The sequence below is a fragment of the Poecilia latipinna genome, unplaced genomic scaffold (genome assembly GCF_001443285.1).
Source record: "Poecilia latipinna isolate Pla-1442-1.1 unplaced genomic scaffold, P_latipinna-1.0 Scaffold1240, whole genome shotgun sequence".
Taxonomy (NCBI): Eukaryota; Metazoa; Chordata; class Actinopteri; order Cyprinodontiformes; family Poeciliidae; genus Poecilia; species Poecilia latipinna.
The window spans coordinates 46638-73861 of record NW_015113856.1 but is presented as its reverse complement, the minus strand read 5'-3'; the positions used below and the strand labels follow the sequence as shown (position 1 = coordinate 73861).

The window sequence follows — 27224 nt, the reverse complement described above, 5'->3', positions numbered from 1 at the left end:
AATATATATATATATATATATATATATATATATATATATATATATATATATATATATATATATTTTTTGTTCTTGTTCTTTGTACAGTGCCTTAAAATGGCGTTTGTTTTAAATTGGTGCTATACAGATAAACTGAATTGGAATAAATTCAAAGGGAAAATACATTAGGTTCCAACTGTTAAATGTTATAACTTTATAGCCAGACAAGATTTTCATGCTGATTCCTGCATGAACAAACAAACCAGTGAACACATCATGGACTGAGGATGCCAGGTCTCCTGACCTCAAAAAGTAGACATTTTGAGAGCCAAAATGGGGTCAGCGGTGACGGTGTGGTTCACATGCTGTAGCAACAGAACACACGGGACAGTTAGACAAAAAGAGGCAGCGGCTGCACAAAGCCCTGCTCTGTTACCGTGGCAAACATGAAACCTTAACAGATAAGGCACAAACAGAAGTCAACAGCTACAACTTGGAAAACAAAACAACTCTCTCAGACTCCCAGTCATCTGTTGTGTTCCCACTGCAAAATATCCCCTGAAACCCAATCAGTCCCAACTCGACCATCCAAGCACCTGAGGAGCCCAGATGGAGCAGCAGATACTGCAGGCCCTGAGCAGTGAATAAGGGGAAAGTAGAAGGAGCGGTGGGACTCACCCCGGCCCGCTCTGAATAGCTGCACACAGAGAACTGGAGACGGAGTGAGAGGCAGAAAGGCAACAGAGAGGAGAATGAGAAGGTTTCAGATCACAACCACAACACAGATGCTCCACTGTTGCACCAATCTTCTCACCATTCTGTAGGTCTGTATGGCCCAAACCTGACAAGGGTCCCTGCTCCCCACTGAGATTCTGCTCAATAACAAATCAACAAAAAAAGAGACAGCCTGCTTGTTTCCTCTGTAGTCAGACCTGCTGCTGACCTACTGGGTGTTTAAAAAGCCTCTTAACGGATTCATGTCTTACTGCAGCAGCACAGTCCCACACTGAAACTGTTCCTTCATTAATCTGAGTTCATTTGATTCAGTAGAGGAATAAAACAAACCCTGTTAAATTGTTTTCAATGTTACCTAGGATGAGCAAAGTTACAGTAACCAGGATGTAAGATATGCTTTATGATCTTTATTGTGATTTTTTTCAGTGGTTTGAGAGAGGAAGAAGAGAGGAGGAGGCTGGTCATCCTTTCTTACCTTCCTCCTCCTCATGCCTGTTTCATATTATATTTACAGATTTTTAAAAATCTTCCTCTTTAGAACAGATTATAAATGATTTTCTTACTGTGAAAGGCTGAAAGTGACATCTAAAATTAGAAATATGCAGATATGCAAGTAAACAATTAGTCATTTATACATTTTAAAAGCCAAAAGCCAAAATTATTACTGAGTTAGGTAATTATAAAGGGAAATCTTACGCAAATCTGAGTCACTTTGATGAAATACCCATCCATCCATCCATCCATCCATCCATCCATCCATCCATCCATCCATCCATCCATCCATCCATCGTTCCAACCAACCAACACATTTATCCTCGGGTGCTGGTGCCATCTCCAGAGGTTCTGCGGAAGAATGCTTTTAACTGGTTTATATTTCTTTTACTGTGTTACATCGTGATATTATTTCCACTGCTACTGTGCTATACAAAATAAATCTTAAAATCTAAGTGGTAAACCATGAAATGTCTCATTAACATTTAATAAAAACCGCAGCAAAACAAGTTGCTCTAGAAAGAGCCTCAGATCAGAGGTAAACCCAGGTCTGTGGAGATACAATAACCAGAAATTCAGACCAAAGCATTGCAGTTCTACTTTATATAGATCACAAGTGAATGATTTAGGAAGTGATGTGAAAAGGAAGGATTTAAAAGCATGATAAATCCACTTTAAAACAAACTTCTATATCTCGCCGAAAACTTAGTTGTAAGTCAGTTTTGTCTTATTTCAAGATATTTAGACTAGAAACTTGACCAATAAGACTTGATAAGGTTTTGTTTTTGCAGTGTGCCTTTTGGATCGCATCTTCTCATTATAATTATTGCACCCTTATCTTTTTTTCTCTTCCCCACCATCAAAGTGGTTTGTTCTACTGTTGGTTTGCAAATACATTAACAATCCAAGTGATATGTAAAGGCCTGAAGCAGCTCTTCTTTGCAGAACCCAGCCCATGAAGACATGCTCCCATTAATGAAGCTGACATCCCCCAAGCTGACAGGACCAGAGTGGAGCTCTGCAGTCAGCTCTCAGCGTTGTTCTGACTATCTGTTTCGCCGCTTTTAGGAATAACAGCAGTAGGTCAACAGCTCAAGCCCCACGCTGCGTCAGCCTGCTGCTGTCACGCGAAGAAGGAGAATTAAGTGTTTTGTGAAAGAGACTATGCTCTCCTCCTCACCGTGGCACATAGAAACACACACACACACACACACACACACACACACACACACACACACCATAGTTGACCGTTTAGTACCTTTGTTGTTGTGACTGTTTCCTGTTTTGGGGCCTGACCAGGAACTTTTTGCCACAAGACGTTTTTCACCCGTGTTGATTCATTGTTGCTCTGGGGACATTTTTTATGTCTACTTTGATGATTAAGATTAGTTTCCTAGAAACAACTTATATACTACAGCAAGAAAAAGTTGTTAAGATTTGGCTTCGTTTTATCAGACAAATAAAAACACTTTTCATACAGAATTGTGGGCTTAGTGAAAAGTATATTTATTATTAAGGTTTTATTTGCAAAAGGTACTTTTAATCTGAGCCTCATTACAATAGATTTTCTAATTTACTGAGATGTGTCTGAATTATTACAATTATAAATAATTTTCCTGGCATATTTAGAACAAATATATTCAACAACATGGAAACACTGAGCTTGGATGACTACAAGCCCCAAGTCAGACTGAATATATTTGTCATGAAGTGGTGGTGAGAATGAACGCAGAGACCCAGATGAAGATGATGATGATGATGATGATGATGATGATGAAGGGTTTAATAGAAAAGTAGCTCAGAACAGTCCAGTTCAGGCAGCACAGCAGAAAACTTAGTAACGGCTCAATACCGGTAGCAACACTCAGAGCTGAGTCGACACAGGACTTCACAGTACAACTGTGTGCAACAACCGACTACCGACATACGACAAGTAACCAACGACAAGGATCCGATGAAGGACAGAGACAATAGGTGGGGTTAATTACACAGGGAAGGTAATCAGGGAACTAGACACAGCTGGGAGCAATCGACAGGGAAGACAGAGACTCACAGGGAAACGGAACTAAATAAACAGAACAAACTCAAAAATAACTACACAGAAAACACAGATCGTCACAATATTTGTTTTATACTCTGTCCTCCTTTTTCTTCTCCATTTCATTGACCTTGTCCGAGTTAAATAAAGTTGTATGATTTCTTCTGTTCATTAACTAATTAACTGAAATATGAAGTCAGTTCATTAATGGAGCAGCACACAGCGGCCTAGAGAGAGTAGAAGAATCTCACTTTGTAATACTCTCCCTCCCCTCCAGCATCTGCCACAATGACCTTCTACGTTTGATTTTCCAGGCCTTTTTTGATGCACAGAGATGACAAATCCCATCATGAAGTTTGCAGCGAGGAGAGCTGTATAGATTATGGTGGCAGGATGAGAAAGATGGAGAGACATTTTTCTTTCTCTGCACTTAACTGTCAGCTGAAGCGGTATCTCTGTCATCAGCTCTCTGTGCCACCAGCTGGTGGCAGGAAGGAAACAAGGATATGAGGAGGCCACAGGACACAGAGGCTGCTGCAGGCGATTACTCAGCCACAAACAAGCACAACAGAAGATATTCATTTTTGATTAATGACTAATACTAATAAACTATGTGCTACAGTTCTTACAGAACCAGTATTGCTATTGCCTCCAAAACCTCCTGCATAATTCATTTTTATACCAAGTGGAATATATTTTTAGCATGGATTGTGTGTTAGTCAGCAGGAGACCTAAAACAACTAGAAATCTGCAAAATACCCTGTGACAAGGATGGAGGTTGGGTGTGTGTGTGTGTTTGGGGGATGGGGACTTTGCTCCTCTTACAAAGAAAAGACCAACATGAGATCCAGACTTTTAGGTGAACCAAATCTCCACAAACAAACTGGACTTTCTGGGCAAACAGACTGGAGTTCAGTTAAAGTTAACTAAACTGGGCTGGTGTGAATCCACCCCTAAACTGGGAGCCGTGAAACTGGCAGAGCTGCAGAGAAAGTTAATAGTGGGAGGCTGTGGAAAAACATAGAAAAAAATGAAAGAGAACCAAACATTAACTAAGACGTTTTAGTTAAATCTCTATTGTTATTCTCGCCTGTGCAGCTGCAGCCAGTATGACGAAATGCTCTACAGCCTGTGCAATGCAATATTTTATGGACAGGGTCAAGCTTGAGCATCCACAGCTCTTCAATTAAAGGGCACGTCACGCTCAGACCAAACCAAAACAGTGAAACAATAGAAATGAGTTTCTATAGCAGCATGAAAAAAATATGTGTGCAACAACTTAATACAGTCGCTGAAGTGATCCGAATTGTTAAACTTTCCCCAACATTCCATCCCTGTGTGTGGCTTTGGGGAGAAAAGAGGAGCAGACAGCGCTGAGAGTTCAGAAACACAACAGTGTGTCAGCCAGTGTGAGCATTCAGAATGCTGCGCTCATTCACAGGGGTTGTGGTCCCTCGCTTGTCAAACCAGTTCCATCAAGCTAATCCCACTGAGTCGACACCTCGGGACCCAACAAGAAGAGGAGAGAGAGGGGAGGAGTATTCACGGCTCAGAGTTTTGTCTTCAAGCTTTCAGAGCTGTCAGCGCGAGCGACACGCGTGCCGAAACACGCCCTCCTCTCTGGACATCTTATGCAAACTAGTCCCATGATGTCACTGCCCATCCTGCTCCACTGAAGAAGACAGATTTACTGGAGACCTGTACCTGCTCTGGTTTCTGTTATTCCTTAGTTTAGCAGAGAAGTGCAGAAAAAGTAACGTGAAGCTCTGCACCTACACTGCAAACATGTCCTGCTTGCTAAACTGAAGGTGAAAGGAATGCTTAGGTTTGCTTTTCTTTCTGCCAGGAGAATTATTGTGATGAAATCCATGCTAAACAGCCACTGCTGGTGCGTTTTAAAATAATTTTTGGAGATTCAGCTGCAGCTTGCATTGCTCTTTATAGAAAGGCTCCAGATGAGCTGGGTTTTTCTGTCTGAGCCCCTTATCTGTGCCAATTTTTTACTGAGAAAACAGCAGAAGCTTACTCACTTTTACTGTTCAATGCGGGTAAAGAGACTTAACCCTGCTGGGCGTCCTAGACAGGCAGAGATTGAAAGAGGAGCGGCAAAAGCAAATGAGGTGGATTATCAGAGCTAGCCAACAACTGATGGTGACAATAAATTCTTCTGATTCTGATTCATCCAGGTCATGCTGCTGTAGAATATCGTCCCTAAGTACAACCAGGTTGGGCTCATCATAACAGTCTTTGGTGTTACTGGGGGAAAATGAGTAAAGTTAGAAATGTTCAACTTCTGTGAAGAAGCAAGTCAGAGGAAGCACATAGAAAAAGAAGAAGGAAGTGTTTTCTACAACATGTCAAGATGTGTGCGTGTGTGTGTGATTCAGTTAGGTGGCCAGAGAGAGAGCTCCTGATAACAGGAAGGCTGAATGGACTGATCCACTCTGTTAAAAGAAGTTTGTGGTTTTCCAAAGGAAGTTCTGTCTCTTGTCAGAACTAAGTGTAAGGGTTGGAAACAATTTGAAGTCTGTCTTGACTTTGTAAGATTTGCTTGACTTTGGGTCAACACAGATGAGACTGTCATCTTTTGCATATGCATGTGCTTCTGGAGGTCCATATGCCACGGCTCTGTTTTAACAATTCAAATGAGCTCTGTCCAACAAAACACATCAGCTGATGCTGGGCAACACACTAAATGACACTTGCTAGGATCTAAAAGACAGGCATGAGTCTGCTGAGATAGTCTGGCGCAATGGATTTAGAGAGAAAAACACCTGTATGATCCAGGTGATAAATCTCATGCAGTTCAGTGGCTCTGGGCATGTCTGCTCAACCACCCATGATTTCCTTTAGTTGTTCTCAACAGTTGGAGTGACTTACAAAAAACACCAGAGGCTCACTCACAAATCCATCAGAAGGCCTGGTACTCTGTTGGTAGCTCAAATTTCCAGGATATCGGAGCTCAGAGTACAAAGTTGTCTGTTTGTGGGAAATTTCTGTGAAACTTAGAGAATCAAGAAATCCCTTAATCAGAATGAACCAGTGGTGTCCCTGTATGCATACAAGTTTCCTATGCAGGATGCAGAAACATGCATGTACACATACATGCGTGTATGGTTGCATGTATTTTTGACGTGTTATGACAGAGAAATGTTTCAATTGGTTATTTTTGTCTTTATGATGTAAAACACTTTGAACTGCCTTTGTTGCTGAAATGTGCTATAAAAATAAAATGTGATTTGATTTTTATTTGATGTGGATGGTTGATTGATGTTTTGTTGCTTATGGTATAATGAACTAACTTTTGATTAATGTAAGATTTTTTTTCAAACTACTCCTTTTCATTCATTACAAAATGTTTATAGCTGTCAACTAATTTGTAAGATACCACATTTGTGAGTACATCAAATATTTATATCTATATATTATGTAAATTAATACCATACGTACTTAAAGATGGAAGTTGTAACTTACAAGATTTAATAAATGTGTCATATTTTCGCAACTGTTTAATCTCCCATATTCTGTCATTAGTGAATCTGATCAATCTCAACATCACAGAAGTAACAGTTATAATGATGAATAGTTCTTGGCTTCATGATCTTAACAATACATTTATAACACAAACACATACTGTATTGTTCATCACAGAAAGTTTACTTTGGTACTTGTATTTCTGGTAATTCAGCAGATCATCATGAGGTAACAACAACAACATGTTTGTAACAGAAATGTAGCAGAAAATCCTGAAGGGGAAATGTGTGGCCATCACTTCTCCCCTTGAGAATACAAGGGGAGAAAATCCCTGTTAGTGTATATTTACAATGTTTTCTTAACACTTATTCAATGTTATGATCACAAACAGTACAGTTTTGTAATTTTATTAAAGCTTGTAATCATTTTCATGGCTTGAAAAAGCAATAAAACTGAATGGGTGAGTGACTGAATGAATATCAATAGAGATTAAAATATAAATGTATATAAATAAGTGAAGAATTTAAGATAAAACATAAATATGTGCAGCCTTGGAGCAGAAGACTTCCCTCATTCAAGTGATTCAAAACATTTTAGGAAGAACTGAAGTGGCTCCGACCTTCCAGAATGAATGTACTGAACATGATGTAATGTTTGAACATTGATCAGTGGAGGAGTTTATTACACAGCTTGGCAGATATCACTATATGTGTCTGAGCTTTCTTCAACAAGTCCTCCACATGCACAGTGATGAAGCCCCCACTCTGCCTTTAGTCTATTTCTGGCTTTAATTGGCACATTCACCGGGGAGTAAAATGCTCCTCTTGTTGTGTAAAAGCCTACAGCTGTACAGGAACGCTCGGCTGCGTCTGCTCAACAGAAAGGCCTCGGCCCCGGCACAACACACAACAATGGCTTCACCAGGGAGACACAGAGATGAAAACACTATCCTTTTGCAACAGAATGTCACATAAATCAAATCCAAGATATTTTATTTTATGTTTTTTCACATCAGTATCACCCAGCAGTATGTTTGTTTCATCAGAAACTTTCCATTAAATGAACTGGATTCACTATTTGCCATAAAATGGGCTCGCCCACAGCCATGTGATGATTATGTATCTGTACAGAATGTGTCCAGTGTGCTGTTTGTCACTGACCCTGAACACTTCAGCAAGGTCAGAGGTCATGGCAGACCTTTGTGACTGTTGCTGGCTTCTAACGGAACACCAGGAACTTGGTTTGACCCAGAGAACGATGAGTGAGCAGATCACCACCTACCCCCGGGCCAAAACCTGCGGAGGATTCCTGACATTCCTCTGCTTCACTTACACACATCTGAGTCCAACTGCACAGGAGAACAGCAGCAGCCAACCATACTGGAACTAAGTACCTGGAATACACCACTCCCTTCCTGTACACACGATTCTGACATGTTGCCTTGTCATTTTCAATTTAATTCAGTTCAACTCAGTTTATTTATTTAACTCCAATTTACAGTAAACTTCCTTTTCAATCCAATCATACAGACAGATTCAAAGTCAACACTGAAAAAACACAAAACCTAACCAAGATTTCTTTTTCTAGATTCTACAAAACTAACTTACAAGTAATGTTTCTGCAAAACATAAGAGCTTGTCCATAATTATTTAATACGTATTTGTTACTAGTTCCACCAGTAGTTTTTTTCACTTTTAACAAAACATTTTCCATGTCATAAGCCAGTGGAACTAGTAAATTTTTTTGAAAGGATTTGTCCTGTGACTCTGGAATTACATAAAAATGCGACCTTTGTCACATGTCTTCCCCCTTCTCTCATGACCCACTTTCCTGTCAACTATCAAATAAAGGCCACTAGAGCCAATAAAACCTTTTAAAAAAAACCTGCTCTCATGCCTGCACATTTCAGAAAGCTCTATTCATTCTAAGTATAATTCACATGTAATTCAAATGTCTTATCTGTGTTTAGTAAAAAGTTTGTTAGGACCAAAAAGTAATGATTATATGCTTTTTTAAAGGTTAAATCTCATGTTATTTGAGAGATGTGGTAGATCACAGGCCGAGTCAGATGTAAACTGAGAATGCTGGTTTGTCGTCATCAAACAACAACGCTCATCCGTTATGCCATTTACAACTCTTCTTTAGAGTGTTGCACAGAGAAGTATGATGAGCTCAGCAGATGTTCAGTTCCAACAAGTGATTTCTGCTGGCTAGTCTGAAGGAAGGCAGGGGAGGGCTGCTCTGTGAGGTGGAAGCTCAGCTGGAGAATGCAGGTCTGAAGAGGAGCTTTGTGGAAATAGGCGGGACTTTGTGAGAGGAAGTGCTTATGCAATCCTGAATGGTTGGCATGGAAAACTCAAGGTTTCCTCAAGGTGTGTTTTTGATGAGGGGATCAGGACTTCATATGGAATGTGGACTTCATTGGTCCTCTCAACAGAGTATTTGTTGGAAAAAGCCTTACAAAATAAGAAACGCTAAAAACCGCACACAAACACACACACACACACACACACACACACACACACACACACACACACACACACACACAGACACACACACACACACACACTTCTGAGAGTAGTTTACAACCCTCACTGGACAGTATGAGCAGGTTTCACAAAACTATTTGGGATTAAAATGAAGCGACAACTCTACAGCTATTCCTAGATGTTATGTCAGTGTTGTAATAAAAAGAATAAAAAGACAACACAGGCTTTGAACACACACAGCTTGTTGATGTGTGTGATGCAGCAGGCCAGTCCTACCTTGCAGCCCTCACATGCACTGACTCCATAGTGATATCCAGAGGATTTGTCCTGGCAGACGAAGCAGGGCTTGTAGACTCTGGGCGGAGGCGGCGGCGATGGCGGGCTGGGGACCAACTCCTCAGAACTGGTGCTCTGCGTTTCGATGGCTGCAGGGAGAGTAAAGGAGAGGAGGATGAAAAGGCCTCTGTTCAAATGACTAAACAACTCACTTAGGGTTCTACAAACCAAAAATGGACCTTTTCATTTTCAACCTGAAGGCAAAACAAAACTTTGTTGACAAAATTGTTTTCTCTTCATACAACAAAAATGGGATGAAAAATAAATTCTCTGTGCAATATTTTAGAAGATGTGTCGTGCAGCACTTGTTAGAACAACTTTGCAGTCCATCTGTGGATTGACTACATTGCTCCAGTGTGCTCTTATCCCGGTAAATTGTACTTTTTATGTGAAGACATAAAAAAGGCCGTTATGCTTTCTCCTGTCTCAGTAGTTCCACTCCACTGAAGTGTAGAGTTATGTGACTCGGAATAGTCTAAGCACCAAAACCAACTTGTAGCTTTCAAGTTATTTTATTTCAGAAACAATACCAGTGGGCATATCAGGACCACATGATTTCATGTATGGACTTCTGAATATCTCCTACATGCCACCACATCTAAATAAATAACTTTCTTATTGTTAATTTGATCATCTTTAAAGGATAGCAGTGAAAATGTTCTGAAATCGGTTACAATATTTCTTCAACCTTGCACTGACTCAAAGTATCACTTAGACAGTATTTGTTAGCTCTGCCTCCCAGCGCTAACTAGAAACAACCAATCACAGCTAGGAGGAGGGACTTAGCACTGTCAATCAAGCATGTGCACCCCAGGCCCTCTCTCTCTTACTCTCTGCTATGCTGCAGCATCTTCCTAACAAATACTTAGGCTAGTCAGAATAGCAACTGATGATGGTGGATAAACAGTTTTCCTGGGACAGTAAGCTGTTTCTCTGCCTTAAGCAGCAGGTGCACAATCATGACAGATGACACTACGACCTTCCTCCTGGCTCTGATTGGTTGTTTTTGACCGGCAGCGGTGCATTTCTTCAGACAGGACTGGGGGCACATGGAGGAGGTGGAGGAACTCAATCTTTTCATAGATCACCATTCTAAATACTGTCATAATGTCAGTTTAACAAAAATATGGAACAAAATCTATATTTTTAGCAAAGTTACATACAGCAGCTTTAATCAGGTAGAAAGTGGCTCTAGCAGGAGCTCTGGCTGAACTACTTTAGCAGGAACACCCTATGACTGACCACTAATTCTATTGCTGTTTTAATCAAAATCTCTTTGTGAAAGCTTTCTTTACATTTTTATGTGAATAGATTTCAGTGTATAGTTCCTGAGTGTAAACAGACATAACATAAAGACTATCAATCAACCACGTTTATATGTATAGCACATTTCATCGACAAAGAAGTTCAAAATGCTTTGTATCATATAAACACAAAACACAGTCATCCAACACAGCCAACAACTGACTACCTCAGGTCATGACTGAATCTAAACAAGAAGAGGACTCTGTGCTGCATGTACTGTCTGACACCAAGCCCAGTGAAGACAGCAGATTGAAGTAAATTCATAATTGGCACTAAATATTTGCAGAGATCTCTCCATTCAAACACAACCTTCCAAGCACCTCTGAATAGGTTACATTCTTCCATACTTCAGAGAGAACCCAGTTACTGATGATAAGGAAGAAACTTTTAGAATTAGTGTGTCCTTTTCCCAACGTGGACTCCTCTTTTAATTTAATCTGATCTCAATCAGCATTCACTCTGTGTGTGTCAAATGTACAACTTTGGAACAAGTGAAGCTCTAAAAAGTCAGCAGCACATCAGTATAACTAGGAGTCTAAATGCTGTCCCATGGTAAAATATTGAAAAGTAAGTTAACTACTGTGGCTAAGTCTTTCTCAACACCTGCTTTGAGAGAAGTTGGAGCTGCAGGGTCAGATTAATGACATTTTTCTGAAGCAGTTGCAGAAAAAGCTCAGTGTTTTTAGAAGACTTTCAGAAAACTGATAAAGTGAAGATAAGAGTTTCACAAATTTGCTGGTCTGACTTCAAAGTGATACAAACCTGAGAATAAATATTGTCAGAATTACATAATGGACATAATACTCCTTCATTGTTTCAAAAACTGTTCTGTGACATTCAGATGAAAACAGACTGATGTTAGTTTACTGTCACATATGGGCCGTGTATTCACCCTCTGCATGCCAGTATTAACTGACTATCATCAATGTTATTTTTAGTAATAAGCCATTTGATGCTTGGTAATAACCAAAAACAGCTAAAGCCTACTCAAGTGAACAATGCCTAACAATGTTCAGCTAGCTAAAACACGTGAGCACCAGAGGAATGGTCCAAAACACAAGGTTTTTTGGACCATCTCTTCTGTTCTCCTCTGTCAGAGAACAGAAGAGAACGGATGAACTTGTCCCCAATGGTAGAAAGACAATATTCAACTAGCAGATCAAATAACCACCAGGCTATGTAGCGTAACATCTCTGACTTCTCAGCATGCAGGGCCTTTTAAGCTGAATATCATACCAGGTGCAAATTATGGCAGTTAAGAACAGGAGATTGAAGCAAGAATTCATATAAACTCCCAGAACTAAACAATCAGGATGCATTCACACCACTGCTGTTTGCTCCGCTATAATCAAACTCCAGTTCATTTGCCTAGAAAGTCTTGTTTGCTTGAGGAGGTGTGAATGCGTAATCAAAGTCTAATATAGACTAAAGAGCAAACTCTAGTCTTCCTACAGACCCAGGTTTTGGTTCAGTAATAGTGAAATGTGTGCGTGCGTGCGTGCGTGCGTGCGTGCGTGCATGTGTGTGTGGTCATTGGGTAACTGTATGGTTCAAATGCATAAGTGAACACCAAGCAGACTGGAGACTTCAGAAGTTTTCATGTCATTTCCTTCAGTGGTGACCACAGGTGAGAGGGGAGCAGGTTTTTCAAAGTTTGTTTGACACAGTGCAGTATGAAAACGAACCACAGCAGCTGAAAATGTAACAAAAGTTGCAATTTTGGTAATTGAACCCAGTCTGAAGGACTGCCAGGCAGAAAAGGCCCTTAAGATTGTTAAAAGATAGACCTACTCTATCTTTTAACAAGATAGAGTCTCTATTTCAATTGTAAGATCCACATGGCATACACAACTAGAAATCATGAGTCCATCCTGCATCAACAGTCCAGGCTGCTTTTGGTTCTGATGTGGAGAAACTTTAGAGAAGAGCTTTACCAAATATGAGCCAAGCCTCCCCACTTTGTTATGACCTTCTGACTGGCTGACAGAAAAACAGCCATTCACACCGTCCACCCAGTCACCCACACTGTATAGCTACATAAAACTTAACAGTGTTTCCCAACCCTGGTACTCAAGGGACACTGCCCTGCATGTTTTAGATGTTTCCCTGCTTTAGAACATATGATTTCAATCGATGGCTGATTAACAGGCTTTTACTGAACCAACTTTCCACCTGCCTCCCTCCTACCATGCTGAAGTCCTGCCTTCACTAAAATCTGCAAGTATACTTTGCATCAGCTCTTTCTGTGTCAGAAGATCGGGAAAGCTCGATGAACTGATGTACATCCCTCTAGGAATGTACATGTTCTTGTACTTGGAACCCAAGCCAAAGCTAAGCATACATACCACCATATGAAAAGACAAATTTCTAATTGTCAAGCCATTTTGCAAGTATGTTTTAAAAAGGAAATTGAGTTAAGTGCAGGTTAATGCACACACAAATGGTCTCAAAAGGCACAACTTAATTGTTTTGCAGTCACACATTTCCTCTTGTTAAGCTATTGTCTGATCAAGGTTTAACCTGTTGTTCACATCTAAAAGTTGCAGGACAGAGGCCCTTGAGGACTGGAGTTTGACACCTCTGTCACGAGAGGACCCAAATTTGGGTCCTCTCGTGAATAACAGGTTAAGACAAGCAGAAGATAGAAAAGTGTAAGCTCTTCACAAACTCAGATCCAAAGTTTGTCTCCTTTCAGACATGTAAATGTGACAGGGTGTGAACATATGCTGGTGATGATGGATAGCCAACAGCACACATCAGCAATATGCATTAGCCTTCACCAGGTGGTGCAGGCACTTTAACATACATCTAGAGGAAAAATACTTTTGGCTGCTGATATTCCTCTGGTGCATTTGTAACGGCTGGGTGGTTCCATGCTGACGAGAGGCAGGGCAACAATAAAGACGGGCTGCCTATTTGAAGCTGATGGCTGCCTCTAAAAGGCAGCATGGCCACCTGCAGACAGATGGGTCACACAAGTGTGTTGCAGCACCTTGTGTGAATGTTTGGACATGCGTATGCATGCCTGTGTGTGTGCGCGCGCGCGCGTGTGTGTGTGTGTGTGTGTGTGTGTATGGTCATTGGGTACCTGTATGGGCTATATCAGTATCAGGTGAAGGGAGCCTTTTTCCATTTTCTGGGTGATTAAACTTTGAGTTGACTTCGCTGCATGTTAACACACAGAAAGCTGTATCAGACAAAGAAAGACTGGTGACAGACAAGCATGAGCAACTAGTCTGGCGTTTTTTTTTGTTGTTGTTTTTTTTTGGAGCAGGCAGAGAAAAATGTGTGGCTGCAGCGGTTCTTGAACTCGTAGCCTCTGGATGAACCTTCCAGTGGGGTCGGACAGGAAAGCACACACTCCCTGCCGGAGGCCGGGCTGAATGTGGGGAAAGCCTAGAGAAAGCAGCCATCCTGATTGGTCAATCCTCTAGAACACCAGCTGCTTGGTGATCCACTGCAGACACAGGCTTTTGTTGTGCATATTTGATAGTCAAAAGGATGTGGACCATCTTTTATTTCAGATGTTTGACATATCGGGTGTAATAAAATGCTCCAGCCATTGCCAGGCTCCAAAATGATGTAAAGCTAACCTCAATGGTGCAAAAAGACACACCAGATTCCTCTTAGAGGATATTTCATTAAACATATTTCACCTCTATAGGCGTTTGGGCAGCTGGTCGGGCGGATACCGATGTTGTAACACAAACACTGGAGAAGCAACTGATGATGCTCATCAAGCTGGAAAGGCTAATAAAACTATTCATGAATATTGAGGTCCGTCACTCTCCAGTGAGAAAGACTGTGGACAATTAAAAAAACATTTAAGACAGCTGCCAGTCTTTCCAGGAGCAGCAGCTGTCAGAAATCCTGTGAGAGCGACGGTTCAATGTGCCCAACAGCTTAACATCTTCAGGAGTGAATGATGTGATTTGTTGACAGGGCCAATAAATTGATGTTCTGTGATAATTAATATATAATCAGAGAGGTTCTGGCCCCCTGACTGTAACAGGACAGCCCATTTTCAGCTGACAACAGTGTGATAACACATCCACATCATGTCACTGCAGACTGTGAGCTGTCACAGGAAGTACACTAAATTGGTACAATAAAACAAAAATAAAAAACAGCTTAAAACTAATGACAAACTTTCATACTTTAAAAATTGGATTGAGTTTGGTGAAGGAATAGGAAAAGTTTAGTTAAACTCCCGTGGATCTTTTTATAATAATTTTGCGGTCCCTATCCTCTTGAAAAACAGCAGTGAGAGAAGAGATGTACCACGATTATCTACCAATGTAGGAATGATCTGCAGAGCAGCAGCATCTACGCCTGCCGTGGGCCGAGATACCATGACTTTAAAAAAGCCACAGCTACAAATTCCTGAGTGGAAACTGTTGGGACCAGCCATGAAGGACTGAAATAAATACAGAGGAAAAAAAAGAGACTGGAATATTAATCCCAGAATGCACTGCATTAACCCACTTTCAGTTTCCTGTGTGCACAGAAGCATTCAGCTTCTATGCACCACAAATTTGGAACAAACTTCCAGAAAACTGTAAAAAAAGCTGAAACACTGAGTGCTTTTAAATCTTGAGTTGTTTATGGAACTTAAACAACAATTGGGATTTGAATCCCAACCCGGGTTCAAGGGTAGGGAGAAAAGGGGTGTGGGTTGGAGTCGCCCCCGTTGTTTTAAAAGGGGTGTGGGTTGGAGTCGCCCCCGTTGTTTTAAAAGGGGTGTGGGTTGTTTTTGTTTTGTTTTTGGTTTTTTTCTGCCGATTTGAAGGGCAGGACTTCAACTCGGTGGGAAATGTAATGTTTTTGATTGTTTATTCAACGTTCAACTCTGTGTTTTTGTGTTTAATGATGTAAAGCACTTTGAAATGCCTTGCTGCTAAAATGTGCTATACAAATAAAATTGGATTTGATTTGATTCCTGGAGGAAGAGTTGGAGTGTCACATGATACGGTTAACAAAACAGGCCTCCTTGACCACTTCCTGCCTCGCATTACATTTTCAGAGAAAAACTGGATCCACAGTAGATATTCTGTCTACTCCAGTTGGTGGATAAACTTTGACTTTAGCTTATTTGAAGCGCTGCAGAAAGAATTTTTAAATGTTAGAGACTCTGGATCTGATCCTGTCACTGAACCGATGCTGCTGCCGTTGTTCTGAGAGAAGCACTGCAGCGCTGCACACCTCCAACACTTCCCCAGCCGAACGCTGCAAGAGCCCCTCTGACTGCGCTCAGCCCGGGCCGGAGAGCGGCCCTGGAGCTAAGAGAAGACGGACCTCTGCCCACTAGCAGAGCGGCAGCCACAGCTAGTTTCCTCTGTGATTTATTCAACCGTCAAACACTGCGAAGGCTGCCATTTTTTCTATCAACTGCAATAACCCTTTTCTTCTTTTTCCTTTTTCTTCCCACAACAAAAAGCTTCTTTCATACCTCAGAGAAACTGCTTTGTTTTAAAAAGTGAGACTTTGTGTCTGGGCATAGATAGTTTACATCAAAACAATTTAAATATTGTTCTGTATTGTGCATTTCCTTTTTTTTTCCATTGTAGATTCTTGAAACTGTTTTAAGCCGGAGAAGAGAAGGTCATCAGTGAGTCAAGCTATTCAAACTTTATCCTAGTAGGTGATTTGAACACTGACATTCTGGTAGCTTTTCCGTTTTTCTTGTGCTCTCTTTTCATTAAACTACATAACATAGTTTCAACAGTAACATGGATAAAAGTTGTTAGTTATTCTACACTGTCCTCTCTTTGTCCTCTGTGTGCTTCTACTGTATCTCGTTCTCCAAGTCAGAAAACCAGTGACATGTAAAGCTGTGCCCACATGCTCCACATGACCAACAGATGGTAAAGAACCTGAAGCAAAGTCTGTCGCTGCACACAGGCAATTTAACACAACGACGACGCCACTTCGCAAATTAGGACAAAGCTGCTCTTCTGCTGCAGATAATGGTGGGACAAGTGTGCTTTAAATCCAACACTGACTTTAATTTAAATGAAAAAGAAATTCAAAGGAATTATAAATAACATGATTGAGTTAAACCTGACAAATTAACAGATTGCCAGAAGCAGGACAAAAAGGAGAGAGTGTGTGTGGACGGGGGGTTGATGAAAAGAGGAAGGGAGGCCTTCCCTGAAGCTCCTCAGGGTATCAGTTTATTTGGTTTGTGTTGAGCAGAGAGCTTTGGTAATCTGAGTGTGAACTGGTGGGCATAGCCAGAGAGGATTAGAGGAATATTACTCCCAGTCAGTGCACCTCGTTCTCTCCGTAGCTGACACTTGGTTCAGTTTACAAGTGTGTTCTCTGCAGGAGCGCTGCTCACATCCAGCAGTCACAGTCAAAGGAAACGGTCAAAGTTCATCCGAAGCACACCAAATTGCTGTGAAATGTGTTTCCTCCACAAACACATTTCACAGAGATGGGGGATTTAACATTCAGGCTCTCACAACACGGAAATAATGAAGAGCTAAGAGTCATTTGACTTCATCTAATGAGGGGAGCAAAAATTGGGGCAAAGAGAAAATCTGGTTTAATTCAGATCACTTTACTGAAGTAGCATTAATTCACAGAAAAAAATGGGTTCAATTTACTTCCAATTATACAGAAATATACAATAAATCAAATTCATACCACTATGATTAGAATCAGTGACACTAATCTGACTGTAAATACAACAGATGACAGAATAATTTAGTTAATAATGCAAACATTTGATAAATGTAAGGAAGCTGAGACACTCGCATTGAGCCATTGACAGCAATCCTTCCTCCAGAGTGAGCATGTGGTGGCAGTGGTCAGGAACTACTTCTTCTTAACAGGAAGCAGGAACCAGTATGAGTGTGCGTGACACACTCACTGGTCATTTTGATTGGGTCAGTAATATCTTGTCATAATCTATTTTTACCCATCAATTTTTTAAATGATAAATAATGCCACTTTCAAGTGCTTTTTATTTTCATTTGGTTTAATTGATATTCAACACGCTGAACAGAGAAACCACATGGTGCCATTAGACATCCGCAGTGACAAAATCCACTGACTCCTCAGTAACTGCAAATAAACAATAAAATTAAATGATTGCACTTGAATTATGAATGATTCACCGGCTGTCTCACAACTTCCTCCTGGTCTGTATGGACCTGAATTCTACAGCATGTGTGTAACAAAATGTTTCATGGTTTCCATGTTGTTTTGGAATCTGGAATTACAAGTGCCATTTCAGCTAAAGTTTTAAAATCAGGGAACATTTCTCCATTTGAAGGCATTATTAGGCTCTGAATGTGGGATTGCCTAATCCCTGACAGTCTTTGCTTCAGCAGGAGTAAATCCTGCAGCACTGGTCATACTGACCAGACATGCTTCAAACCTCCCTGCCCATCACTCTTCAACACGCCTGGATAGCGAGATGCATTGACTTTAGGTCAGAGAATTTACTCAGATGGTATTTTCTTTTTTTTTTTTTTATTCATTGATTGATTTAGTGACCTCTGTGATGCACTCTATGTGTAAAGTTGAAAAATGTGTGCACATCTGCACCAAGTGGTCAGCTGTGTGAATTGTAATCTGTCAAAAATGGCGGATGGCTTTCAGATTTTTTCATCACCAATTTTCAAAAACAATTGTCAAAAATAGAAAATATTCGGTTGATACAACTCCTTATGAGTGTCTGTTTGCCATGACCAACTGGGGATTTAAGAAGACAGAAGACAAACGTAAAAAACACAAGACAATAGCTCAGGGTCACTTCTATGGGAAAGAAAGTCTGAGTGCACAGAGTTAATGATACATTCATTGACTTTGTCCAGGAAAAAAATAAATAAATAAATAAAAAATATACATATATTTCACATCAGTTTCACCCAATTCCAGTCAAGATATACCTGAAGGAGAAAACCTGACAAGTTGTTCAGGTTAAAAAATGTACCTGCATTCAGACATCAGATTCAAGGTCTGAGCCACAGATTAACACCACAGCAAGTCAGCAGCAACTGCAACATCAGGGTTAAGCCAGCACCCTGCATTCAGCCATGAGGTGAAAGCACCTCAGGTGTTTTCATAGAGGTGACCAGGAAGTTCAAATGGTGAAACAAGCAGAAGATGAAGAGGTGGGCAGTTGAGGAGAGGTACAAAGAATCTGACTGCTGAAATGAAGTTGATTCTTTAAAGTCCACTGGTTTTTTTGGCCTTAAAGGAATGTCAGCTGAAAGAACAACTTCTCTCTCTAAGCTAGGTGCTTTGGGTACAGCAGAAAAGTATCTGTGAGAAAATCTAATTTCATATTTTGGTTCTCAGTGGTGTCAGTGAGGGATGATTTTTTTTTTTTTAACTTTTCTTAATTATGATAGCATTCGACTTGACAATGTATGTGCCTTAAATGCATACACTGATAATTCTGGTTTCTGGTTTCGCCTACTTTCCTTCTCCACTCTATTGATTGCTGGGACTCCTCAGTGTTCTGTCAAATGACTATTCATGCATATGGTTAAATTTCAGAAAAGTAAAGCAGAAATTGTACTTTATGTTTTTGTTATTGCAATTCACTTTAATTTTTAGGTCTGTTCAGTTTGGCAAGGTTTTTTTTCCTACTGTTTTGAACTTAAAAGCAATTAAATGCATTTTCTTTCTTTCAAAGATTATTAGAGCTCTGCTTTACAATATTTATTCCTTGTCTATGGTTTGATTCAGTCATCCATTAAATCCATTTAAATGAAAAAATTATATTCATGAAATCAAAATATGATTAATCAAGATTAAAATTGCATAGAAGATTAAGAATGTTTTTAGAGATTAAAATTTTTTAATTGAGTTCATTGCTGGGTCTGTAATTAATTAATCCCATTTTATTCAAAAACTATACATCGATAGTTCAAAAAACATTTTTGCTGCTCATAGAAGAAATATAGCTCAACAACAAAGATATTTATTGCTTGGGGCTGTTCTTCAGGTTCTTCAACCATCAGATTGGATCAATATGTTATTCTATCCATTCATCTTTCCAAAGTTTCAGGAAATTCTAATCATTCATGGAACATCTTTAGAAATGTGGTCTGTAAGTTTACACTGACATTAGCGTTAGCTGCTACACGTTTAGCTTTCAAATGCTATTTTAGGTTTGAATAGCTTCACTGATAGGCTAATTCCTTTTAGCACACGTAGAACACAAGAGTCTTTTCCAGTGTCCATTCAAATCATTCATGTAGCAAAAATGAACCCCCAGTGGGCCGAGAGAAGTAATCCATCATGCGTCAGTTTTAGGGGTGTCCCAGACGTTTTGTTTTATTTCAATACTTACATTCCGCAGTAACTAGGCGTGAAAACAAGTGACACAAATGTTGTTGTTTGGTCCTTAATTGACAGATGTTTGTTTCTGTTTTTTTGTGCGTGTTTGTGCCACTGTCAATGTAAGGACGCCCTGGGCTTGAATCCATATCAAAACCTGCCTTTTGAAAGCAGGAACTTTAACAATCCAGGCAGCCCTGTTAAAGTAAAGGAGAAGGTCACACTGGGCTATTATTTAAGGTTTCTGTGACATGAAAGGCAGCAAGAAGCTCATAGATGAATCGCTGGTTGTTCTGAACTTTGAAGACATGCATTTATCTAAAGCCTGTTGGTGTTTGATATACAATAAAAGGCTGGAATCTAGATGCGATATGCAGTATCAGTAAATAACCCTGGTGGGACCCCAACGCCATCCTAATCATGTTGATTAAACACGGCCAGCACCAGACAGCTCTCGTTTCATTTCACCGCAGAACACGACTTTTATTTCTCCCCGTCCGCCTTTCATTTCACACACCCACTAAATTAGCCTGGTGAGCAAGCTGTGCTAATGGTCTCTCATGTCCACATCAGAGACGCTTAAGCCTCCAAGACAAAAAAAAAAAAAAAGCTCCAATTATCCCATCACACACATCACTTGTACTATACTCATCCCCATGCAGCATCACAGACAGCGCTGCTCTGATTTATTTAGCGTTATCTTTAGGTGTATTTTGATGCAATTAAATCACCTTCATCCTCCTTGCTACGGTGTGAGCATCAGACGCAGCCATTCTTCAGCCCGCAAAGCCCATTTCATCTACGTTAAGGAGGTCCTTGATCATTCTTAATTAACATCCAAACTGGATGAGGAAATGCATTAATGGTGGGCTTGTTGTCAGACTGCTAATTAACACCCAGGAGGATTCCATTATCCCTAATAAATAAACGAAGAAACCAACAATCCTGTGACCCTGAGAGGCTTCTCAATCTGAGTCCTGGATAAAAACAGATCGTACTCCAACAGAACCAGACGGAATTTAATGTTCTCCAGTCGGACAGGTCAGTGGGTCAAAGCAGAGCTTAAAGGGACCAAATGAGCTTTTGTCTTTTTAGAAATAGAGCAGCAGCGTCTCCTTCTGTCCTATTTAGCTCTTCCTGCCTTTACAAACCTGTAGACATAAGTGAAAAAAAGACGAGTCACTAATTAAACAGATAAGCTGATGGGTGCACTGCACAAGTTTAGGAATGAAGGATGGAACTAATATGTAGTTACTACAGAACTGTAACTGAATGTTGTGCTAACTGGTCTGCATGGCGACCAGTTAGCAGATTGTAGGAGAAATGAAATAGAAAGAATGTTGGTTCTATTTTTTCCAAACTGGTAGCGTTCACAGTTAAAGGGAAAGATGACACAATGGTTATTTTTAGTTGCGATTTTATTTATTATTGTTCAAATTTATTTTTCCACAATGAGTAACCCTTACTGCGCTTGAAAAAATATTGCTCCATCAAATGCTGACATGTCAGTCAGCGTTTAAAGTAACGGCTTTACGGCTGAAAGAAGTCATGCATTTATCTTTAACTACAATTTTACAATTAATTTTTTCAACAAACATTTTTTCTGAACTGTTTTCTTGAATACAGAAATACCTTGTGAAAAAAGAAAATCTTTCCAAAAATATCAGAATTTTATTTCTCACTTTTTGAAAATAATTTTCATTTTTATAATTAGTGTTTAAAAAAATAAAAGATATAAAATAAGAAATGTCAACATATTTATTTTAGAAACTAAAAGACAAATTAATAGATTTATCTCAATGTGTACGAAATTCTGAACAGCGTCCAGCCACCGCTACGTATTTTCACTATGTCAGAATATTTGTGAAATTTATGGTTCTGTTAGATTAGGAGGAAATAACTGCAGTGATAATAGTTTACATCCTAAAAAATATCTAAATATAATATGTATATGCAAGACATGAACTCTAAAAAAGTTTCCATAAAGAACAGTAAAATAACAGTAATACTTAGCTTTGAAGTATAAATTGCTAAATTAATAATTGACTAAAATATCTGTGGAAAAATAATTTAAATCTCTAAAACAGTTAGATAAGGCGTAATGTTGAAAAGCAATCCTCCTCTGCTAGGAGAGAATGGCCTCTCTCACACTAACAATCTACGCAGGAAATAAAAATGAAAATGTGACAAAATGGAATCATCTGAAAAAAAAAAATAGAAAACTAAAATCTCTGAAAACATTTAATTTGGGAGTAAAGGTCATTCTTTCCATTCAAACATCGTGTTCCTCACTAATCACTGAATTACTGCGGGTAACACACACACACACACACACACACACACACACACACAAAACACTGCAACCAGACTTCAAAATATATGAATACATCTAACACTTCAAAATGTTTGTATTTGATTCAACATGAAATTTAGCAAACCATGTAAAAAATAAATAAATAAATAAATAAATAAATAAATAAATAAATAAATAAATAAATAACATTAAAAACAAAAAGCATGCATTAAATCATTTCCAAAGTCCAGACAGGAGACTCCAACCTGAACCAAGAGCTCAAACGGCTGGAAGATGGAGAGGAAGAAAAACCGCGGAGCAGTCTGCGTGGAGATCAGATTATTTTAAAACGTCCAAAAAATTTATTTTCTGCTGAGGTATTTATATAACATATACATTTTCTTTCCTATTTTTCTGCCCACAATTATTTTTTGGGATTTTCTGGTTAGCATGGCTTTTCTTATTATTATTGGTGGGGTTTTTTTTATGATTTAATTTTATTGTTAAAATAAAGTCAAATCTAAACCAAAGACAGCGTCACCAGATGACACCGTCGCACCTATTTCCAAGGGGCTCCCTGCTCACCCTCTGAGTCTGACCTTTCACCGCTGCGGGTTAAAGGTCGCAGCAGGAACTTTTGCACTTCCCCAGCGCAGATAAGCAGCCCCTCCGCAGGAGAGCGCCCTGGGTGGAGGCTGGTGGAGGAATGGCGGCCAGAGGCCAGTCGTCATCTGATGGAGATAAATCCCAAACCAGAAGCAGCAGCTGTCAGCCCAGAGTAAACACTGCAAAGTGGTTCTGAAGCGCAATGATATCGTCAGCATGACGCTGGGATTCATATCACATATTGTTGTGTTTCCTCCTAAAATAACTGCATCGCTTCTACGTTTTTTAATTTATTCAAAATGTAGCTGAATAGAAATGTTTCAGAAGCGTTTTAATAGAAAAATCCCGTTTCCCCCTAAAATGTCACTGGCCTTGACGCATCCAAGCAACAAGCAGCCGCCCATCGATCATCCTTGTCCAATTCCTGTTCCGATAACAGGCCACTAATCTTGTTGAGGAGTCCGCGGCGTCATTTATCTAAATCAGTGTCAGGGGGCGCAGGTCGCGGCTCGCCCCCCCTCCTGCCATGCGCGCAGGCCCGGCCTCTGGACGTGTTTACTCTCTGCATTCCTGCAGCCAGCATGGAGCTCTCACAGATCAGCTCATCCGAGACCAGACATCTATCAGCGGCTGGGAGGAAGCTGCTTCCGCTGCCGGGGATTTATGGAGGCTTGAAAAATGACTTCCTCTCTGCAACATGCTAAACTTTCCCCCGACAAGTAAGTTAATGTTGCTCTTATGACTCTTAGTGAGTTTGGTTATAAACTGAGGTTTTGTCTTTTTTTTTCTTTTTTTTAGGGGGTTGGAAATGAGCTAAAGAGCAACTTGATTTTTAAGCATTCCCCGGTTCTCCCATCAGCAGGCCCTGAACAGCAACATGTTGGTCATCTGGATGACTCAGTCAGGGTTCACTGGACTACCACCATTAAGAGCTCACCCTCACTTTAAGTCACAGAAGCAACAACAGCAGCAACAGGAAGACAGGATGAGAAGTTGGACCTACAGTGTGCGCTCCGCCGGTGCTGCCACTCTCTGTGCGCCAGTCCGCTGATGCAGGCTTTCAGAGCTTTCTCTTGCAGCATGCAGGACGACGGGCTGGACGTGTAGAAGTCCAGCATCTGCCCGGGACTCACGGCCAGCATGTCCATGCAGTCAAACATGACCACTTTGTTCACTCACTCGTGTGCGTTCTGCAGGAAAATCGCCGGCATAGGCGCACACAACTCCATCAAACTCCTCTTCTTCACCCCTCCTCCTCCTCTTTTTTTCTCCCCCTCTCTTCTTCTTCTTCTTCTTCTCGGCGCAGCGGATTTCTCTCCTCTTCTTCTCCTCCGTCCCGCACCGGAATCATGAATTACGTTGGTCCCGCAGCTTGTCCTAGATGCCCCTGCTCGGGTCTCTGGCACCGGGAGCAGTCAGCGCGCTGCAGCGGACCTCCGGCCGGGGTTCCTCCATAGCCAGCGCCGCTCCGCCGTGTTCGCAGCGGATCGCCCCGTCCCGCCTCTCGGCTGAAGCGCTCGCGCTGCCGGCTGCTCGGAGCGGAGCTTCTTTATTATTCTAAGAGCAGAAAATAATCACGGACGGTGTTTAAAAAGCAGCCGTTCCCCTCCGCGATGACGAATGGGTTATCCGTCCCACCAGTGCTGCTCATTTCCAACTAGTTTTGCCACCGAGAATGAAAGATTGAATTGCCTAATGTATGCGAGTGAACTTTGGGTGAACCCTTCCGAGGCTGCTGACCTTCAAATGACCCAGGCAGGCTGACATCACTGCAGCTCTGCAGCGCAGAGAAAGGCGGCGAGAAGAAGCGCATGGGGGAAGAAGAAAGATTTTTTGTTGTTGTTTTGGAAAACAGAGCGACTTCCAAAATATGAAACCATGTTTTTGGAATTCATACCAAACCACCATAACGACTCTGTGCGGTTTTTTTCTTTCTGTTTCCTGTTTGTCTGCTTTACGCAGAAAAGAGTTCCTAAACATTTAATGCTTAACAAAAAGAAACATTTAATATACAGGAAACTGTAAATAAATAATCGCCAAATTATATGTTCTTGGAAAATAATTTGATGTCAGATTTATAATAATTTTCTGATAAAGTAAATTTACAGGAAACAGCTTATTCACTTACATTCTTACATTTGGTCATTTGATAAATAAGCAAATAAACTAATTAGTTGATTAATCAAGTAACTATTATTGGTGACAGTTATAATTTGCCATTTGTTTTCTGTACAGCAAAGAAATATGCAAGTGCATCAGTCAATAAATGAAAGGTTGCAACTGGCTCGTTTTTGTTCATCTGGCTGGTAATTAGAAAGTCAATTATTATTATTATTATTATTATTATTATTATTATTATTATTATTATTATTTATTTTTTTGCCTTGAGTCCCTGAATTCTGTAAAACTGAGGATTATCATCATGTTCTGTCTGGAAGTTGAGCCACCAGCAACATGCACTGTGATCCACCATGTTCTGATTTTACACAAGTATTTGCACCCTGTGAACTTTGACCCATGCTGTGTAACAACTGAAGATTTCAACGTATTTTATAGATTTTATGGTAAACCAAGATAAATTAAATAGATCTGCAAAGTGGAACAAAAATGAGATATTGCATTAATGTTTTTCAAAGGAAAAATCTGAAAAGTGTGGCAAGCATGCATGCCCTTCTGGCCCAAGTGGCTGTGTGTGAGGACAGAGACAGTGAACACAAACACTGTTTATACATATGACATGTTTATGCACAGGGTTTTCTTCTCCCATTGAAATGCATTTGGATCATGTGTTCATAAGCGTTGACTCAAACTCCAGTGGAAAGGCTGGACTGTTAGGAGCAGTTTTTATCTCATGAAGCCTTTGGGATTTGTCCCACTGAGTTTGGTTTCTCAAGATTCTGGCCAATCAGTGAACAGAAGGAGTCTGTTGGCGATGGCATTGATTTTCCGCTCTGTTTTATAATTTTAGTCTGCCTGTTACTGCAATGGCAGCGGAGGATGCAAAGGAAGCCATTCAATCGGTGTTGGTCGCACTTCCAAATATTGAGACATTAAAGTCAAAGTAAAAGAAATGTTTAAGTTATTTTATGATAACAAATACACCTCAGCACACGCACCACACCCTGGGAAATTTCAGGCCATAGTTTCCCTCACAATCAAACTGGTGCATTACATAAGTCACATCCACATGTTAGAGACTGGTTAAAATCAGATCCAGTTGTTTAAAACTTCAACAGAGTCCACTCCTCCAGAAGCCAATGGTTTGTCATTAAGCGGGTCCAGAAGCAAAGCGAGGAACAAGGAGCAGCTTTTTCAGGTCAGAACAGCAGCATTGTAGAAAAGTGATCTCAGAGGTTGAAGACCAGAGGTGTAACCTCAACTTCCCAATTCAAGATGTTCACATGTTCTTGGGTGAGAATGGAGCTCCATGTTGTCTCTGATTTCTTTATGTTTCTGCTTATAAATGTATGGACGGAAAAGGAATACAAATACTGAAGGGATCTTGTGAATAACTGCAGTAGTTTGTTCGATGCGCATAGAGTGTTTTTATAATATTTAAAACATTTTTCAGCGAATAAAGAACCGTTTCTGCCAATGGATGATCAAGAGCAATTCAGAAACATTACATCAAAGAAAACTTTAAGAGACAAAAGAGGAGGAAAAAAATCCTGAAGCCTTTAAAATATAACAATTTAACAATTTAACATCAAAAACAGAATAAAAATAACTTTTTTCACATTGATCATTGTGTAATATTAATGAGTGTTTGGAAATCTGAAAGGAGTTTGCAGTGTGCTGCTGCCTTCAGAGTCTGTGATGCATTATGCAGTATGTGGTATATGCAGTGCAGATATGTTTGGAGCTGCTGGTGAGAAGAATAATAATGCAGAGAGAAGGAGACAGTATTCCTCTGAATAGTTCCAGTTTTAACCTAAACTTACTCATCATCAAGTATCTTATGAAAAATGGGGGAAATGTTAACTAGACTATGGTCATCTGCATAGTGTTGGGATAAGATTCATCAGGGCTTTTAAATAATCCCATAACTTAATGTGTAAACACAAATATGATCAGTTTTATGTTGTTTCTCCTCCATACAGGAAGGACGAATAAAGGCTGAGAAATATGGAGACCTAAACTTTGGCAACAAGAAGGACCTTCCTTGTTAAATGCCAACAGG

At 40.2% G+C, this 27224-nt stretch overlaps 1 protein-coding gene across 1 annotated transcript in view; it reads right to left on the bottom strand.

Annotated features, from left to right (window-relative positions):
• Positions 1–25353, bottom strand: part of LOC106960868 (retinoic acid receptor beta) — an 83680-nt gene extending 58327 nt beyond the window's left edge. Inside the window, exons 1-2 of the mRNA XM_015054228.1 lie at positions 24048–25353; positions 9484–9632 (exon numbers count right to left, since the gene is read on the bottom strand). Of these exons, the coding sequence (XP_014909714.1) occupies positions 9484–9632; positions 24048–24204 (306 nt within the window). The 5' untranslated portion in view covers positions 24205–25353. The remainder of the gene's footprint in view (positions 1–9483; positions 9633–24047) is intronic.
• Positions 25354–27224: the final 1871 nt, after the last annotated feature.